This window comes from Leptidea sinapis, chromosome 23 (genome assembly GCF_905404315.1).
Source record: "Leptidea sinapis chromosome 23, ilLepSina1.1, whole genome shotgun sequence".
NCBI classification, from domain to species: Eukaryota; Metazoa; Arthropoda; class Insecta; order Lepidoptera; family Pieridae; genus Leptidea; species Leptidea sinapis.
In genome coordinates this window covers 11082883-11104566 of record NC_066287.1, presented here as the reverse complement: position 1 = coordinate 11104566, position 21684 = coordinate 11082883, and the positions used below count along the sequence as shown (strand labels likewise).

At 34.2% G+C, this 21684-nt stretch overlaps 1 protein-coding gene across 13 annotated transcripts in view; it reads left to right on the top strand.

Annotated features, from left to right (window-relative positions):
* The window catches only part of LOC126971093 (TLD domain-containing protein 2), a 173633-nt gene that overhangs the window by 80151 nt on the left and 71798 nt on the right, over positions 1 to 21684 (top strand). For 8 of the 13 annotated variants that reach the window (XM_050817223.1, XM_050817221.1, XM_050817216.1 and 5 more), the window contains 2 exons: positions 8430 to 8492; positions 10735 to 10832. In XM_050817223.1, coding sequence (XP_050673180.1) covers positions 8430 to 8492; positions 10735 to 10832 — 161 coding nt within the window. The remainder of the gene's footprint in view (positions 1 to 8429; positions 8493 to 10734; positions 10833 to 21684) is intronic. The other 5 variants (XM_050817228.1, XM_050817224.1, XM_050817222.1 and 2 more) reach the window with 1 other exon arrangement.

Genomic DNA, 21684 nt, shown 5'->3' with positions numbered 1-21684 from the left:
GGTGACAATCGCGTGGTATGTATTTAGAAATCGTACGTAAGATATATGCTAATAAAGTTTTACTTGCATGATCAATTAGCTAGTTGTTTATCCTTAAGTATTGATTGTACATAGATGGTGTCGCAAGCGGCTGTGATTCAAGTTTAATAGCATCCAGTTTTTTCTATGCGTTTCTTAACGTTGCGTGTTGCCGATTGTGTAATTGAATTTCTCGTGCGAGCGATCGCTTTATACGTTGTGTTTGATTGATTCATTCTGCTATAGATATAAATCAATGTAAGGGATATCCGTTATCGTTTTAAAATCTGCACTAGACTAGAGGAAACCGCTGCTTATTCTATCTTTGAATTAAGTTTTTTTTTATATATTTATTTATGACAGTATTAAACTTATATAGGTAAATTCGCCAGTGAATTATTTTATAATACTATGATTATTTTTTAATTTTATCAAAACAATAATGTACTTGGTCTCTTTTAAGCCAAGGCCTTTGGTCGTGTATTGCACAAGGCGCTTCTCTCAAAACTTCCATCGTTTGGGATTCCCGAGAGTTTATGCAAGTGGACCTCCAGCTACCTCACTCGGCGCAGCATACAGGTCGTTGCCTACGGTTATTGCTCGATCCCGAAGCCCGTGAACGCTGGAGTGCCCCAAGGCTGTGTGCTATCTCCTACACTGTTTCTTCTGCATATCAATGATTTGTTTGACACCTCGAATATAAATTGCTATTCTGCATAGCGATACTACTTACCGGTGCCGTATACACGGGCCATGCAGGTCTCTTTCGGGAAATCATCGACCAGTGTCTTCTATCAAGTCCTCTCTTGCAAAATGGGGTAAAATTAACCTTGTCCAATTTAATCCTCAGTATATCCAAGTTTGTCCGTTTACCACTAAAATAACCCCATTTATCGTGTCACCGCTCTTAGACAACACGTCCCTTAAAGTCTCGCCTTGTATCGGAATACTGGGTCTCAATCTTGAGTGATTGCCGATTCCGTGGTCATCTGGAGGGCAAAGCCAAATCACCATCTGGATGTGTGGCGTTCCTCCACAGTGCGGTCTTCAAAGAACTTTCTTCCACGTTCTAGCTGTGGTTCCTTGTGCGGTGTTTACGGAACGATACGCCATGGGTGCCTTCAAAAAAGGCGGTGGTGATCACTTAACACCAGGTGACCTGTTAGCCCGTTTGTCCTCCATAAAAAAAAGAAAAAAGATTAAAGGGAATGGCAGTGGCAGGTAATGTTTAACAAATCCTGCGGTAGTTCGAAGTGAAAGTATTGGTACTATACCTTAGAGATTGGAATAATTCGTCAATAAATTTATTTTATTATCAATTACGTGCGGAGTGCAGGCTCTTGGAAGCAGGGCATTTTTCAAGTTACTGTTTTATGGAATACAAGAACAAAACGAGCTTTATAAGAATGTAACCTACTTGTAGGTATTTATAACGCTGGCAGTACTATGTAAACACGCAAGCTAACACAAGGATGCAATGTACACGTCTTATCTTAAAGCATTAGTCCTACCTCCTAACGAGAATTCCTCGACAGTCAGAGATAACAAAGTGGCAAACGTTACGGGCTTAAACACTTCTCGGTTTTCTTTGAGTTCAGTTACACTCGTAAAGTGTAAACCTCTTAAAGTGACAATTTGTTTGACTAATTAAACCAATTTGCTCTCTATTTGCACTATATTTATATACTATATGATATTTGTGATTCTTAACTAAGATCGTGCTATATTTTCTCATATCGTCTTATTGCTTCAGTATATTTTTATCTTTTGTGTTGTTTATTTCTCTAGTCAATGTAGGTCACACATTTATGTTGATGGCATTATTTTGATTAAATTATAATATGGGCCAAATTATGATATCAATGCGGTAAATAGAATCTATTATTGTTATTTTGGCATCGCTTCAGAGGCAATCCACAGCTCATTTTCCTTATGAGACAATTTAATGCCAACTTGTATATTTTGATAATCTAATTAATTAGTTTGCGAGGAAATAATTTTTATTTACAATCTTGAAACAGATAGCGGCTTAAATTAAATAGCTTGTTTGGTCACTGCTTTGCAAATAATGACAAGTATAATATGTTTTAGTAAAAATTACACATGACTTAATTATGATTATGAGCAATTCAGCAATTGCAGTTTTTAATGAAGGCTATAAATATGAATTTAATAAATATTAGTACATGCCACTATTTATTTAAGAAAATTGTCAAAATAGCTTTAATAGTCCAAATTTATAGTCCTCTGTTGTTGATATAAAGACTTGCAACACAGGACCGACAAAAATCACAATTTCACTTAGATGATATTACATAAATTAAATTAAGAACTTTGGAGAGAGGAGCTTATATAGGAAAACGTCAAAGGCTTCGGTTCTTTGATTCTGATTTTGATAGTTATAAGAATGATTCATTACGTGACTGTAGGTAATGAATCTTTTTTACACGTGTTAGCCCGTGTTTAATGTCCATCTTTTTCCGAATTACTAATATGAGGATTTCTTTCAAACTTGACTCGACACTGTCCTTTGTCTAGATTTACAATGAGCTGGTTTCCTGCTGTGTTTGTATATATGTTATTAGAACTCGATGTTATTCTATACAATCTGGTATCTGGTTTCAACAGTGCAAACAGATACAGTTAATAATAGTTGCGGTCGAGCGTCTTAGTTGCATCTCCGTCTGGACCTTGGGCATCTGCGGAATGCAATGTTTGTTTTGTCTGCAGCTGTAGAGATATATAAAAACATTCATTTAATCGATCACTGTTAACCAGTAATTTCTAGAAACAGTTGTGCTATTTTTACTGTAACATTAATGAAGGCGAACTCTTTGATTAAAATGATAAGCTTTTATTCATCGAAAACAATGTAGATTAATCTCAATCTCGGTCAATCTAGTAACCTTTGGCTAACTGACTGGTATTGTAACTGAACTGTATCAAAATTATAATCCAGAGTAAAATAACAATATTTTTTGAAAGACGACGGATTGTTTATATCGTTTCAAACAAGACACAATTTTAATTTTTTAAATTATGGTTCTTTAATTTCTTGTCCTTTAGAGAGTTTGTCAATGTCGATTCATGGAGATTTTGCTTTGCTCTTGCACTATTGTGGTTTGTTTGTAGCTAAACCATATCTTCGAGACGATTTAAGTTATGCAGAATTTTTACGGGTACAATCAGTTTCTTGTAAAATTTTTAGAAGTCCATTATAGTCTTGTATTTTCCCAATAAATTCCATCAAAATTCTTTTTAGTCAATTATTACACAATAAACTATTGTGTTCGGAAATGAATGTCACTCTGACAGAAGACACGGCATGAATATCTCCCAATGTTCGTTATTGCGCTTTTTAACATAAAATCAGATCTAGTACCTACCAGGCACTCTAATTGTTAATATGATCTGCAGAAGAGATTTAAAACTCAGTTTTTGTTTCAATAAACCCTTATTAAAAAAATATATAAATTCAATCAAATAAGTTAGAGATAATGTTGACTCATCATTTAAATGACGATTAATAATAATAATTTATAATATAATAAATATATATTGATTATATTATTATAAAATATATATTATAATCCACAAATATGTAGTTTTTATTTGTATACCTTACTGAGTATATCAATATATTTTTAAATAATTTATAAAACTTAATAAAATATTTGTTTTGTACGTGTCTGTACAAATATGCAAACAAACCGCAAAATGGAAGAAAATGTAAGTTCTATACACGATTTTATACTCAGTAGCTACACATCTTTTTAAGCTCATTAGTCGAAAAGAATCGTCAAATGTAAGCCAATCAACATATATTGAATGTACATTCGATGAAAGCGATTCTATATGTACGAGTATACACGCTATCTATGATCGCTGGTTATATGTCAAGGACGCGCCCTTCAACCGTCGCCCGTGTGATTAACTCGCAACACTTCCATTTTAGTAAGAACTCTGCACAGTCGCCCACAAAATATGTGTGATCCACCGACGTAGCTCACTCTGTATGGTTGCTCTATCAGACGGGCTAGGTCAAGTAATTGCAACTATCTCATGTAATTATAACTCACACAGTTAACGACTTTGATAGTTCCAACCTAGCTCTATATAATAATATTGTGGGCTCATTTCCTGTCTGTACAATCCTATTATATTATTTATTTTATTCGTAAAACTTATTTCCTATTGAACAAGTAACTATCTAATAATCTATAAAAAAAAGTGTGTGTTCTTATGTATGCACGCAAGAAGTTATACTTCTTTGGACTAACAAAGCAAAAATCCTTAAAATTATTTATTCCTCGTGCTATAATAAGTTTGTAGAAAGAATTAATTATTAAATAACGAATACGGCTGTACGGGCTTGAAACCTTTCGCGCATATTAAAATTTGACTCTCATCATTTTTTCATAACGCGCCTATAGATGTATAACTTCATAAATGTAACATTATCATAATAATATATTTATAAATAGCATAAGCTAGAGGAAAGTTATAAAACTTTCCTCGTAATGTGATCTTGCCGCCGAATTTAATACCATCACCAAAATCTAGATCTAGATACGCACCATCAATAAAAGCAAGTATATCTGTGTCAAAGGCACTCTCCCGTTATTTTTCTCATGGGTGGCGTCACAATTAGTGTGGATCAGGTGACCCGGTGATATTTGTATCAGGCTGATATTTCTTGACTCATTCCATTAATTAGCACACCTTAAAAATCGGCTCTTGTGTTTATTCTGCGTAAAAATCTATCTGCAAGAAATGAAAAACCTAGATCAATTCCAAAAAATCTTCCAAGTTTTAACTCTCTTTTAAGTTTATCTTTTCGTCTGAATAGTTCCATCTTTATATTATAACTGCGTCATTAAATTTAGAAAACTACACACTTCATTAGTCACACCATATTAATTCAAATTATCAATCTCAATATGTTTCGACGCAGTTATGCTAAACACACGATTGCATTTCTTGAGTTGATAATTTACTAGTGGCTCATTCTCGCTATGTTTTGGGCTTCAAAACAAAATAAACCTTATTTTAACATTCATTGCATTTTGTGATAGTGGCTCACATGCTAATTTTTGAGAGGTGTTATTGTAATTTTTCAGGGAGCTGTATTTTTTGGTAAATAATGTTCCCCTCCTTTTCGCTAACGATGCAGCTTCCTAATAGTATTTATATGTGAAATAATTATAAATCGGGTGATTTTTTTTTTTAATTTTTGTCCAGTGCAAAATTATTCTCATTATAATATTAGTTTACAGTTGAGACAAATAAAAGTGAATACTGGGGTCAAATTCTAGTATAGCTAAGATTGTTCTGCATGACTTTGTGACGTAGTAGCATCAGTTGTGGATGCTGTGTACTACGGGAGATACGCAGCAATGCAATTCTTTGACATAATTAATTGGTAAAGTTAAATAATATTCGTGCTAGTTATCTCTGTCTGTTTTGTCTTTGCTTTTAATTTGTTAATTATAACGTGTTGATATTGTAGCTGTAAACAATTTTATCTATTTGTAAGTTTAAATTTATCAAAATCGTGAAGTAAGTAATTTTTGTGATCTCTTTTGGAATTTTCATCAGATTTGTTTGACCAATTCGATATGACGTGAATTATTGTTATGAACACAGACTGACGACAATATAATGAAAGATTTGTGAAGCTAATGTAGCTTACTTCATATTTTAGGCTATAAGGAGCAAAAAGACAACTGGGAAAGACCCTAAGTTGTTTTGTTTCGGAAAAAACGCAGCAAAGAAGTTTTTTTGAAATGCGTTGTTGTGCATTGCCAGTTTTAATTGTTTTAACAGAATATGAAAACACAATTTTTTGAGTCAAATGACAACATTGTAAGATTTGAAAAGAGCATCTCAGGCATTTGGTACTCTGCACACCCCTTTAGTACATCTCCAATCTAATTGTGGTACGTATGCTCATGTTGACCCACATTAGTCCTACAATAAAGATAATATTTGTATATTATTATAATATAAAATACTGGACTTAGTTTTAGTATGTAGTGCCTGAAGGTTGAAGAGAGGTCGTCTGGTATAATAATAACTAATTACCCGTGTTGTTTATTTTATTTATTTTGTTGTGTATCTAGTTCAGTAATGCCATAAATTATATGCTCTACACATAAACTTGGAATGACTTCCTTAGAATGTAGTTAAAGGTAAATTGACCTAAGTCAGAGGTCCATCAATTCCTTCCTTTCTGTATCTGGAGGAGGGCGTTGTTAGCGGCACTACAGTTTATACTTTTCTAGATATCATCGTTTTTACTTATTTTTAATCTAAGTCTTGTGTAATTCTTTTATATGTCCTGATGCAACCCTTTGCAGCAATCGGTCTTACTATCATATCATAAATCTGTACTTGTTACGTTTGTGGCACTAAACTTCTTACAGAAATTTATCTATCGGTGCCTCTGTTTGAGTAAATATTAATAATTTTGTTAATGTTCTAAATTAGAAAACATATGAGCAGCTAATCATGTTAAAGTAGCAAGCGTCAATTAACCCGCGTCTGAGAAGGGCCGCGTCAAATCGTAATTAGTTTCAGCTTGTGATGGATGTGCGGAAGTTCTTCAATACAGCAAGTAATGTAAGGAAACTTTGTTTCATTAGTGTGCGTTTACACTATACTATGATTAACGATACCTATATGTCGGATTTTTATTGCGATTGCGGAGACTTATTTTTGGCACATCGGTCCGTATGCTAGAATGTGATCCGTGAGCTATTAGTGTCTCTTTGGTGAACGGCTATGGAGACAGTAATAACATAAAATTGATCATCGTCTTGATACGCCTGCTAGACTAGACATTTTGGAGTTAGATGGTCTGTTGGTTGTGTAATTTTGGCTGTAAATTCCACCAAATCCGAAAAAGCCTGTATTAGAGTGGTTTATAATAAATGTCCGCATCTTATTAAACGCGTTTCTAGTTTGCGTCTTATAACAGTTTCTTCCAGAAAGCTTAATTACCAGTTACCATTAACTTACACAAGAGCGGTACAATGTGCAATGTTCCTCAGTCAGGATCCTCTACTTTAATTTTAAATATTTTTTTTATTTAACATTGCGTTTTTGTTTGCAAATATTTACTCGTACCTTTTGTAAATATTGGTGAACTAAAACTGACTGTTTCTACATATTATCTCTAGAAGTTTGGTTTCAAAACAAACTTAAAACGTTAACAACTGAATACATATTTTTATAATTATGAGTGTATTGTATATTTAAAGTTTTTAATATTATTATACAATGATTGTTCTAGGCAGACAGTTTAATACTGTGTTATACAAATAAATATTGTGCTACTTTACCTATTATTTAATCCAGTTAAATTCGACAAAATTTTATAATACTCTCTCTCTTACTGCAGTATAAGGTGTTTCATCTTAGGAGCACGTGTCTTGTAAAGACTGTAGTCTCTATAGTTGTAGCTTAAATCCCATGCATTACCCACATCATACCCGGCTCAACATATTGGCACCCCAAACACACTCTCAGAAGTCTTTAGGAAGGAGAAGAGGTTGCTAAGGTTTCTTGAGGAGTTGGGGTGGCAGGAATAACAAATATATTTTCCACACACGCAAAATAGGCGCACAGTAGTCGAGTAATAAGCCCGTTTATACCATACCATACCCACATCATGCAACCACATTCATTGTATATTATGTATGAAACATTTTTTTACTCAGATAATTACTATTGTGAAGCTTCTTTTCATAGGATAGAATGGCAGACCGTTGCAACAGCGGCGACTTTTCTGCCGTCAAGCAGAATTTTGGAGGCACTATTTGTATTTCGGTTTGAAGAGCGCCGTAGCTAGTCCAATTACTAGGCTAATAAGACTACATCCTATGTATTCAGGTGACGAACGTTTTTGCGATCATCATGTCATCCGGAAGACGTCCATTGCTGGACAAAGGCCTCCCCTAAAGAACTCCACGATGATCTGTCCTGCGCTGCCCTCATCCAACATATTGCGATGCTTCTCAGAATTTTGGGTTTTTCAAGAATCCTGAGCGGCAGTGCGATTGAAATGGGCAGGGCGAGTCTCTTTCCGTCATTACGTCTTGCTTTCAAAAAAAATAAAAAAAGAACGAGCTAATTATAATAAAGTTTCTGTATATGGTTATCTGAGTAAAATATTAATCTAAATACATTGATGGCACGAGTCTTGTATACGTCCAAATTTCGGCAATATAAATTTTAATATTTTTTTTTGCAATTTTTTAATGTTCTTATCCGAAAAGCCTTTACTCATACAATATTCTGCACAACAATTAACTTTGTGCAGTAATCGTACCACTCAAGCCTCATGCCATCGATCCCACAGTAAATGCATGCGCCGCTCGTGTTTAGCTAGATGTTATTGTTGCATGCAGGTCTAGACGTGCTTCCCAACAGCTGTCGAGGAGCGCGGAGAGCATCGACCAGTCCTATAAAAGGTAAGAGAATCTACGATATTAATCAGTAGGTCATCCCTAAATCACGTGAGGTTTCACCAAAATTATGAGGGCAATCGCCACTGTCGAAAGCAATAAAGTAACGCTGGGGGTCTACACTTTTTACTATGGGCATGTAATCACGATATACTTAAACCCCCTTATCACTTTGTCCCCAATACCAGATAAATAGAGACAGCCAGTGCTATATATTTTTAATTTATGATATGATCATGTAAATAAAAAGAAATTATATTCTATCTTCTAGTCTTAGTAAAATACAGAAAATCTGCCAAACCTATATTTTAACTATAAATATTTTGCGTTGTTTAGTAGTTCAGTTCAGTAGTTCAGTTTAGTAGTTCAAAAGTAAAAAACGTTGCCCGAAGGTCTACTTTGGTTTTAATTTCTTTAGAGAGAATTTTAATCGTCTCTCGATTCTAGTAGCGATAATATTGTCAAAAATTTTAGATAAAAAGCCGACCTGTCAACAACAGACCACAAAATGGGAAATAGCAAAAATAAACAATTTATTAAAAGGCTCCTGATATAAATAATTCGTCATAATGAAAGATGACTGAATGACAGAACTTTACTCGGTGTTGATAGAAGAGATAGATGAACATAAAAAGCAAAACCATATCTAAAAACAAAATCTAAAACAATAATAATTTATTTCGACATAGATGTACAACAGTTTCCCAGAAAAAGTAAAATAATATGATAAAATCGATCCCATGAAGGTTTATGACAAATATGGTGCTATGATATATATAAGTCATTAATTACTCGTTGGGGTAGCTTCTCCTGATGGACATATTTGATAACAAAGGAAGGATTGAAGAAAAAGGGGTTAAACCTCACGTGATTAAAGAAATCGATATACGTGTAAGTATATCTGTTAAATGGAGCTTTTCGATAGCGAACAATAAAATGTAAAATATTTCTAACACATTGTATTGTTTTGAAATTGAATCAACCCTTTTACTCCTTAATCCGTTTTCAATTTATAGGCTTTGTTCGACCATTTAATTGCATTGACTTCTCCTGTTGCCATTGTTATACGAATATGAGCATGTGTGTATAATCATTTTCATTGCTTGATTAATTCTTTTATTACTTATGTTTTTTGCTTATTACACTTAAAAATAAAGATTTTAGGTAACAGAGGACCATATAGCTTTAGCTTCAAATTATTAAGATTCATTTCAATGATTGTAGCTTTCAATTTTGCGTCGTCTTAAGATTCTTGTACGTCTATTGCGGTATCTATGAGGGACCTGTTTAGATGATTCCTGTTGCTTGCTGTCATAATAATAAGCTTATAATTAAAATACCTTTCGTTCACACTAAACAAATTATGGAACGGGTTTGACCCGCAATATTATCAACATAATAATTAAGTGATAGGGGCGCAGGAAGTGCGTAGGCACTCCCTGTACAACAGCCTATTGCTGCTAAGCTTGAGGTATGGTCAGAACAAAAGATCATTAATTATCTATATTTGGATGCTCATCTTTAACTGGTACAAGTATTAAATAAATAGGATTTGCACAAAAATGTCACCGGGAAATGTGAATAATTATCTGTTGCGCACGTTTGCCTCAAAATTGATTATACTGGTCGCATTCCTGTCTGTTTGTGCCCTGTGCGACCGCATGTGTGTCGCGATGTTATTTAGCGAACCTTTGGCAATTATTCGTTCACTCACACGAAATATGCGTCATACACCAACGCAAACATACACACTATTAATGATCTTCCTTGTGAGCTTTGATTTTGTTAAATGTTACAGTGATTACGTTTATTGCGACGTAAATATGTGTAACGCTTCTGGCGTTTGACTGAATTCGAGATGACATTCAGATGTTTCGGTTAATAAATGGTGTTTTTTAATCATACTTTACCTAAATCAATATTTTATTGCTGAGTAATATTATTCTGAGAATAATATAACTGTGTTGTGTGTCGTATTTCCACAATTAAGCTTTATAATTACATATTATGTAACTATAATTATAATATCTGTTGTTTTAATGCAAACATCCACTGATGAAGCAGTAATGACATCAAGCACAGATTTTGGCATTATGTACATGTCCGTTATAATATAATATTTTACGTTAAAAATGGTAGGTACCATCGCGCGATTTGTAGTAATAGTCGCAATGCAATTTTGACCCCTTCCATGATAAAATATTATTTGTAAATAAAATGGCTCACAAAATGGCTTACTGTGTTACAGGTCGAAAAGTCGATCCGTGGACCATGGGTTCGCACCACCGTTCGACTTGGAGTCACTGCGCTCCAAGGTCGAGGGGAGATTTGATGCTGTTCAGAAAGGTAAGCTTTGCATTATTATTTTATTGCTATAAGATAGATTTTTAATCGATGGTTTAATCTTGGCTCCGTAAAATTCGTGGGATACATTTTATACATATGTATATTTAATTTAATAGATTACTGAATTTAGATATTAATACACAGCAATTTAAAGTCAAAGAAGAAGGGTTTTACCCGCGAAAAGTGCGACCATTGTCCGGTCTATTGTATTATTGCTAGTTTAGTGGCTTAGATCATTCCAAAATTTTAATGTTTATTTACTTATTTCCTAAATTTGCTAATCGTAATAAAATTCATATCTATATTATTATGACTATTCAGTATACTGTTACAAAATATTGAAACAAATTGGATGGTTGAATTCCTACTTCCAACCACATTCGTATCGTATCGACCAAGTCGTAGTACATTGCCTATCTAATCGGGGATGTATTGCAAAGAGTCAAAAGATCTTACGAGTATGGGTTGAAGCGAGTTGAACAAGCCAGGGAAGTATGTCAGGGCCGCGGTAAATAGAGGTCCGCCATCTCTGCTTGCCCTTCTGGGATTCTTTGCGTCAGGTGTGATTTATCTAGTAATCATATTTCCTTAACAAAATCCAATCAACGAAATAATAATAAAGAATATTGACGGATTGACCATATCTCAAGAGTAGCATTTGCTACGGGCCCGGCGTTTTCAAGTCCGTCCATTAATTTTAGTTTAACCGATTTTGAAAATAGAATTAGCAAAGATACGAGCGTTTTATCAAAATAGTGTTTTTATCTTTTATATGTTTACTAAGCATGTTTTGTAACAATTATTTATTGCTGTTTTGTTAGTATTAAACGACGATAATTTCGTAGCTATGTGTATTACACTTTTTGGTGTGCGCATCTATAACTGCACTCTATTGTGCACGCGTCTTGGTCTTTGGCACAAAGGGGGTATTGGATAAAAATCGCTTATCCTGAAGATATCGATAAGCAAAATGGAACAGCCTTTATAAATTATTGAATTGTCATCGGTCCTTCATCAAAATATGTGTTCAATAATACCGTTGAATACAAACAGCCATACTTACCAAGCATATAAAAGTACGACAACCTATTTAAATTATTGCATTGTCATCTGTGGTTGGTAATTGTGCGAAGTTTCATTTCAATCCGACGTTTAATATTAAGTGCAAATCACGTTGAAAGATTCCGTTACATAGATCCATACCAGGCAAATAAAAGAGTGTTAAAAACTTTTTCTTCAAACATATTGAAAGGTCTTTGTAAATTTGTTTCTAAAACTGCTAACAAAATGCCTGTACGACCATTAGATTGTACGATATCCTTAGTTAAATGCACAATGATCCTTTTTTATTCAAAATTAAATAAGACATGAAAAAAGATTGTTCCAGTACTTTCCTAGTTCAGTACGTATGTATTATCGATCTGTTCTGAGCACGTCGGTCGCGCAAGATAGATGAGTTGTTGTCAAGTTGTACAATTGATGTCTCGACCTTTCCACAGTTACAAGAATTGATATTTCGGTATACAATCGACGAGATTTATCGCGGTGCCACTTATTATCTTGATGGTAATGGAGTTTAATTATATATTGATATCGGAGCGTAAGGGATACTACGTCATCCACGATTGCGATACAATTTGCACGCTTTCTTTAATTTATTAAATCTGACAGTGTACGTTAACTCATTATTAATAATTATGTTTCATATGAGTATATTAATATTTTTACATAAAATACTTATTATGGCTTATGAATAAGATTCTCTACTAACGCAGATTATCTAAATCTACCAGGAGAGTTTTATTATATCTTATATAGTAAAGGAATTTTGAATATGAATACGAGGTTGTTGTATCGCGGATTTTTATTTTTTATAACAGTGTTTCCATTATTTTTATATTGTAGAAAAAAAAATTGCGTAGGCTTATCGAACGCTATTTTCTTCTGGTTTTGCTAGAGAGAATGGAAGGTGGTGATAACTAACTATAATAACAATAAAGCTTTAATTATACTGAAATAGTTTTGGTGTTTCAATTGTGTATTAATATAAATAAAGTTTAAACCCGCTGGTAATAACTACCCATTCGGGTTAAAACCTCCACCATTTTTTTCCATCTTTCTCTATCCTTGTCTGCTATTATCCATTACTTTATAGCTATCACTAGTCATCGAATCACAGTCTCCTGGGTCTTCTGACTTGTCTTTTCCTGATAACTTACTATCATGTAGTAATTGTTGGTATGCAGTCCCGTATGTAATGTACAACGAAGTATGCAGTAGCTGGTCACCCCTGCCATTATTATGTGCTGCCGGTAGACATGAAATGGTGAATCGTTCCCTTTCTTCCTTCGATCTATTCTTAACTGTAATTAGAGATCCTGTTTCGAGCGATAAACTGAAATATAAATTTGAGGTTTTAGTCGCACCTTTGCTTATAAGATCTTATATTATCGTAAACAGGATTTCCTAAAATTACTTTTTAAGATCTTTTTAGCTGATAAACTAAACCAGCTAGGCTGCTTTTACATGTTCATATTTAAGTATGTTTTCTTGTAATATTTTAAGCAATTTACCTTAGATGCCGCTAAATTTAAAATACTTTGCCTAAACAAAAGAAGCAGATTCGGTGCGATGCTTTTGCACTATCGCTGCAATAAAAAAAATATGGCACCTACTTAAGGTGCTGTTTTTCATATTCTGACCATTATTTTGTTTTTAACTATATAACTAGTATTTAATACAGCCTATCAATGCAGCCTGGTCTAAAAATATTAGTCATTGTCACTTTTGTTGTTCCAACTGTTTCTAAATTTATCTTGGTCTCTTTTGGTTTTTCTTGGACTCAAATACAATGTATGTGACATTGAGGTAGAATTTTATAAAATTTTTGAAGGCGTCTTTGTGTTGGCACACAAACACTAGCTATTTTTTACACAACATTTAAAATTGATTTTATCGGTCAGCTTGGTCAGTGAGTTGCTGACTTCGGTGACGTTGTTGCATTCGGAGTTCAAATTTAAATCATCTTAATGAAAATGGGCCGTTAATAGCCGATGTTGAATCTAATTTTCATATTTCCTATGTCATAGTTGTTACATTTGACAGTATTAATATAAACAATCGTCTGTCCTACTAATCCGTTCAAATCAGGTTAGTAAGACTGTTTATTTCGGGATCCCACTAAGCAGAACAGTTAAAATATTGTGTCAATGTCGTGTCTGACCTGTGGACGGACAGATCCCGGCAGCTTCCAAATAAACATGCCGTTCATATACTAAGTATCCGGCGTTAATCACGATGAATAATTAATAATGATAGATATTTACCTAATACTAGCTTAAGAGCTGTTGTAATTTTAGTGTCTGTCTTTTGATTTTAGATTTCCTTTTACTTACTCTATTCTTTATACGGATGAGTATCGATCTTTAGGTTATCACTGATGAATTTTTCAACAACAGAACTTAAAGGTGATTCACAGGTGATCTACCTTTTACTATTTACTTGATAGATGTAGCGCCAGTTGTATAGTAGTCTGCAATATTTATGACTTGAAGCGTTTGTGTCTTAATAGGTGTGTGTTTTCGGTTTTTGATTTAATATATGATCTTCTGCTCTTGTGATTCCTCTGGTATTACAAGAGAGTAAGGGCCGAAGTGATCACTTACCGTCAAGTAACCCGTAACCGTATCCTCTTCCATAAAAAATACGTGCAGCCTATATTTGGATCCATTTTCATTTTTCATTTTTTTAAATGAAAATAAGGGACGAGACGAGCAGGACGTTCAGCTTAGGTAGGTAAGTGATACGCCCTACCCATTACAATGTAGTGCCGCTCAAGATTATTGAAAAATCCCATACATCTGAGCGGCACTACATCTGCACTCGTCACCATGAGACATAAGATGTCAAGTCTCATTTGCCCAGTAATTTCACTAGCTATGGCGACCTTGAGACATAGACCATTACCTCAGCAGAACTGACCGAGATCCATACAAACGGATTGAAATATTAGCTACTGAATATTGTGAAAAGAATTACAGTTCTTCTTTATTTCCCATTTTCTTTTTTCGTGTTTAATCTTACTCTTTGACCCTGGAGCTTCATAATACTGAACTGATTATTGAGTCGTATGTTTAATATATTTGACAAGTTGTGTAACTGGATAAACATTACATCGAACATTTATATTAATAGCTTCAGACTTTTACGATCTGCTTCAATAAATCTGTCGTCGATGTGAGGACACCACGTATTTTTATAAGAATGCGTAAGTCGGCATCTTATATATAACCATTGCGGTAATCTTTTGAATGGCTACGCATTAATTCAAGGTTTTTATTTTGGGGCGATGGATTTATAGCTTATAATAAAGCTTTCTTCCAATGGATTACAACTTGAACGTCATTCAATTATTCATGCTAAACCTCCCGAGAAAGTCCTTTCGTACTGATTTGACGAAAGTCCTTTGTTTTATTTGTACAAAAATTGGATCGTTAAGTTTTTTTTAAACTTTACTGTCCAGTTCTAATGTATTCTCCCTTTTTCAAAAATGTATATTGATAAATTTGATGTAGGAGAAACAACAACATTCCTAGCCATTACTTTAGACTTTAAGCTACAATGGGATGCACATATAAAACACTTATCTAATAGACTAAGCTGTGCAGTGTTTGCGATAAAAAAAAATAAGCAGCTGACGGATGTTGAAACGGCTAGACTTGTATATTACAGTAACTTTTTTAGTGTCCTGACTTACGGAATTATATTGTATAATATATAATTTGTGCTGCAGAAAAGGGCAATTCGAGCAGTCTATAAAATTCGTTCAAGGGATTTATTGAGAGGAAAGTTTAGTGAAATTAATATTATGAGAGTGTACTGTTACAATCGAATCAGAAATGAGGAGATCCGTAGGAGAACCAAAGTTACCGACATAGCTGAAATGATTGCGAAACTGAAGTGGCAGTGGGCAGGGCACATAGTTCGAAGGACAGATGGCCGTTGGGGCAATAAAGTCCTCGAATGGCGACTACGTACCGGAAGACACAGTGTTGGTAGGCCCCCCACAAGATGGACCGACGATCTGATCAAGATCACCGGAATACGTTGGATGAGAGCAGCGCAGGTCCGATCGTCGTGAAGATCTTTGGGGGAGGCCTTTGTCCAGCAGTGAATGTCTTCCGGCTGATGATGATGATGAATGTTGTTATACACATTTGAATACCTAATATTTTAAAGTAACTTTTGTACTATACTGACTTGCTCTTAACGACTTATAAAGTGTTTTAAAGGGAATATTTTTTTTTGAAATAGAATTTTTGAAACAGAATTTATGAAATTTTGAATATTCTAACGGACACCAATACTGGCCAGTTAGTTGTTGCGTGATTGTTAGTATATTATGTTGTTTATGTGTATATACGTATAAAGCAGATGAACGTGAAACATATGCTATCGACATGGCATGATTGAAGTATCTCAATATTTTTTTTCCTATGTTCTTGCAATATATGTATCGTTCATATAATAGTATGATTGACATAATAAACAGTGAAAACGTTTTGTCGCTTAGTAAAACAATAAGAATAGTTTAAAAAAAACTAAAAAGCACGCTTTAGTTTAAAATGAATATCAATTCCTGCCTTATCCACGATAGATGAAAAAATTACATAAATTAACAAAAATCTTATTTAGCAAATTTAAAAATGAAATATGAATAGTTTTATCAAATTAATGTTATGTCATCGGTCTTCGATAAATCTACGAAGTTTGAACGAAATCTGGCCGTTTAAAGTGGGTCAAAATCGTGCTCAAATGAGTCGGTTACAAACAAACACACATACAGGTGAAGCTGATAACAAGACTTAGGCAGTCTGATAATTTGGATATTCAGCTGTGGAGTAGTAGGATTTGCGACAGAGCCATTTCTTAATAAAACATTTAAATTTATTTATAAATAATGCATAAACAGTGGCGGGGACTTTATTAAAAAAGTGTATATATCGCAGAGATATGATAAAAACAGTGATTTGGTCATATCCCGTAGAATGTTAAAATAACAACACGGTTCTATCATTTCTCGAAATAAATCTAGTGATTTGACCAAATGCCAGTTGGTTCCGTGAAATGACAAAAAGTCTTTTCTTTGGTATTTAAAAGGTTTATTTGGTAAGACTAAGACATACTATGCTACTAAGAATTTAGTATCGTGTCACAGGTGGTGGGGAGGGGAGGAGGGAGGGAGATGTCCTATGTCCCCTAGCTCACTCCCCCACTCCAATGAAAAGGTAACGCACTATTCTCTTGAAAATCAAATTAATGTAACCTCAAACCAGATAAAAGTTTCTCTAAAGGCCAAGTAGAAGTCCGTACCATTTTAAATAATCTATCTTCTATCTATATATATATAAATTAATTGCTGTTCGTTAGTCTCGCTAAAACTCGAGAACGGCTGGACCGATTTGGCTAATTTTGGTCTTGAATTATTTGTGGAAGTCCAGACGTTTAAAAGGTAAATAAATATGATAACTTTCGGAATTAAAAAAAAACAAAAATTTTGTTTTTCCTTTGATGTGTCCCCCGTCGTTCAGAAATCAAATTGAATGAATAGTTTAAAATTAATAACTAATTAGAATCTTTGCATCTGTCTAACGTTCTCAGGAGGTAAAAAACAAACTTAATTTTAGCTACCTATAGTTGGTAGATTAACTATAGTTGTTAACTATGATGGCAATACAACGTTTGCTGGGTCAGCTAGTAAGATATAAAATTCATTATAGGCGAAGATAACAAACATGAAACAACATAGTAGGTATGAAGCCTATGAACGTGCGTTATATAACGATAAAACATTGAGATTGGAGATTGCTATAATATTTATTTACACGACGAAAGATTCAGCGTGTCAGTTTTAATGGTCGTGATTTAATTCGGATATGATTTATTTATTCGTGAATGATAAATAATATTTCAGCGATCGTCTGCGATGGCGACTGATGTCATCCCGTTAACTGATTGTTTTGTAAACGGCGTGTTATATTAGCACGTTGATGTTATCGTCGGATGTTGCTTCACTTCGATGTTGATTTCTGTGTAAATGTCATGGGCAATCACAATAGTTTTGACGAATTATGAACTTCTTTGGGCGCGCACAAGTATTGCTCTGATTAATCTAATATATAAAATTCTCGTGTCATGGTGTTAAACATTGAACTCCTCCGAAGCGGCTTGACCGATTCTCATGAAATTTTGAGTGCATATTGGGTAGGTCTGAGAATCGGACAACATCTATTTTTCATCCCCCTAAATGTTAAGGGTGGTCCACACGAAATTTATTTTTTAAATTTTTTTTGACATTTTTTTTTTTAATTTGTTTGATTAAGAGTCAGCATTAAAAAATACATACAACTTCAAATTTTCACTCATCTACAATCAACAGTTACTTTTGTATCGCGATTTTAATATCGGCAATACAACGTTTGCTGGGTTAGCTAGTTTTAATATACAAGGTGAAACTAAATGGGTATACTATGCTTTGAACCCGACATTCCTTAGGTCATCTCTAATGACTATGTGAAGTCAGAAATGAATTAGCATTATATTTTAATACAATATTTAAAGTGCTAAGTTTCGCAAAAACTATGATTCCCTCAACCCTTATCAGCTGTTTTTTTGAACTCTCTTTGACCTAAAACAGATGAAAAACGTAGATGTGACATTATATCAGATAATAGTAAAATGCCTACTATTCATTGCAGCTGTGAAGCAATTTGTGTTCTCATTTTGCCATGAAAACAAAGGTATTTTGTATGTGCATTTGCTTTAGCTGACATTGAAAATACTTCTAAATTTGTATTTAATGTAGTTATGTATTACCCAATAAATGTAGTTAATTCTAATCTTATTATGAAACTATGTTACTAAAAACTAGTGTAATTGTAACTGTGTTTTTACATTTTGTGTTTATTTAAATATGTTAGGTTGAAAAGATCGGCCTGTCTGCGTTACTACTCTTTAAATTATGCTTTGAAACACGATATTTACTGCTCTCTGTGTGTAAATGTCTATTCTAAAGGCACCCTATACACTGCACCATTTTAATTTAAGATTTGTTTATTATGTTCGAAATTAAATGAGTTCACATAAGTTATTACAGAAGCACTTTAATGTAGTATTATTTGAAGTTTTCTTCAAGTTACATTGAAAATAATTCCAAATTTGTAATTGTAGATTATGGGTACCTCAACGGCACCTTTTTCTGCCGTGAAGCAAAAATGTGTGAGCATTATTATGGTTTGGTCTGAATGGCACTGTAGCTGTTGTTATTACTGGGCAGATGAGACTTGACATTTTAATTCAAAAATGTTTTATCCAATTAAGAAAATTCTAATAGACTCCTATTAAGAAATTGTTCTTTACGGATTTTTTTTGTCAAATATGGATATCTTTGACCATCCTCGTATTCCATTCCCGCACCGGGTTTTCTACCCGGCCTGGGTATGGAATTGGGCAGTTATTGAGTTTTTCGCAGGAAATTTCTCAATAGCAGCCCATAGTTCAGAAATGTAGATGCTTGCCCCCTATTAAGTGGGAATTAAACATAGTGAAACGTGGGTGAAAAAAAATACATCTCTAACCCTTCAGGAATACAGATGTGAAACTGTGTAATGTTATGTAATTTCTTATTTTGTTTATTTGTTTCGCAATAACAGGAAGTAAAAAATGAATGAATAAATACATAGACACAAGCCACATTTCATGTAGTGTGCATACTCCTTAATCATAGATTATTGTTTATGTTTAAGTCCATAGGTAGGTGACCTCATTCTGTTTACAATCAAAGGCCCCGCCTAAAAATGGCAGTCTCTTTAAAAGTTAGGGTTGTCTAAGAATAGAAATTGAAAAAAAATATTTTTATTTCGTGGGAAGGTTTTTTTATTTATTTATTTAAACTTGAACATCACTATACTATTGCATATGACCCAAATAACGTACCATTGAAGGTATGTTACACCCTTTCTGGTTCACGTTGTATATGTCGTAGGTATATTGTCAATGCCGTGATATTACAATTTCACTAGTGATATAATAAGTACACGGTAGATTGTCAATCGACTTAATTTTTTTTACATTTAAACGGACTGATTTTAGTGATATTATAGTAAATCTAGGTATATTACAAATGAAGTTAGCAGTGTGAGACGATGAGCGTTCTGATTGGTCATTGTTTTTTCCAAAAAGCAATTTGCAAAACAATAATAGTAAACATTGGAGCGTGTATCCAATTTTCTATATGAAATTATTGTTGAAATAGTAGTGAACAAGTGTCGATTTGGTTCTGGCACTAGTCGGCCGCTACGGCGGCACGCTACGCTCGGCTTGTGCGTTGTGATTAACAGTGTTAATTTGTGTTTGGGACCTACTCGTGAACAAATTCGCTTAGAATTAAAATGTAGTGTAAGTACTACAAAATAATGATTATACAATAAATACAAGAAACAGACCAATCTGAGTCGTCCTCGTAAACTAACGGACCAGTAAAATTGTCCAAATATCATTGCCTTACAATATCACTATGTAGTATACCCGTGACATTACAATGTCGCTAAAACCAGGCCGTTAAATTGTAAGAAATGAAGTCGATTGACAATCTACTGTTTTTTATAATATCGCACTAGTGAAATTGTAATATCACCAAGCAATAACATAACAATGATGTTGATCAATAACAGCCGTTATGCTACAAGCTAGTCTGTAAGCATTCGTGAAAGTTTCATGAAAGTCTGTCCAGTCCAGTAGAGATCAAACAGCTCTTCAGAACCCTCCCCCTAATGAATGCAGTAGAAGAGAATGTTGCGTTGATCATGACGGTTTCAATCTATGCAGCATTGCCCACATTATCGCTAGAAATTAAAGAAACCAGAATATTTAATACCAACATAAGCTGAAAAAGGCGTAAAAATGCCGTAATTTTATATCAAGCCTCGTATTCACGCTCTAATAAACATAATAAAGTACCGCGGTCTATATTAAGAGCAACATGCGCGATTAAAATAAAGTACATTTAAGAAGATAATTGGATTGCTGTTCACGCTAGTTCCGCAGAAGACCGAGCAGTCAAGTTCAACGTTATCGATCCCCGGCCAGCCGCGCTACGCTTCAACCCGAATATTAATTGCGATTCGTGACTTGGAAGGCTTTCGGTCCATGCTTTCGTTAATTGGCTTCAGAATTTTCGACCAATTTATAGGCATTTCGAGATGGAACCTAGGTATGCCTAAAGTTTCACAAATTTTACTCTTATTTTTTAAATTTGAAGGAACGGACTGATCGGTAGTTGCCATTTTCCACCGAATTCCACCACCAGACGTTACGTCAAAATGCGTAATTCTTACCGCGTCATGTTGGCGTGTGGCAATCTACAACCGCGAGTTTTGCGAGAAATTTCTTGCCTCGCACAATTAAGTACAGGTACAGTTTAGCCCAAACCGATACAACTTAGGGACCTTATAGCTTAGTGCATTCAAATTCAAGTTCAATTTAATGGCTGGCAACGCATCTCTTGATCCCTGTTGTTTCGGATGTTCATGGGCGGTTGCCTCAACACTATCCGGAAACTTTCGAACTTAAAGAAGACTCAAATCATTATCATTACTGATGATCAGGATATAATAGCGCCTGCATAAGAGAAACAACAATACACTTATCATTACGTTAATACGCCTAATAGGCGCCTTTTGAAACACCATAAAATCAGTCCATGTAAATTGGGTTCCAACCTATGGCATTGTCCATAAAGTTATGTATCACATTGTGAAGATAATCTTATCGGGTCAGCTTGTCGTCGGGTCGA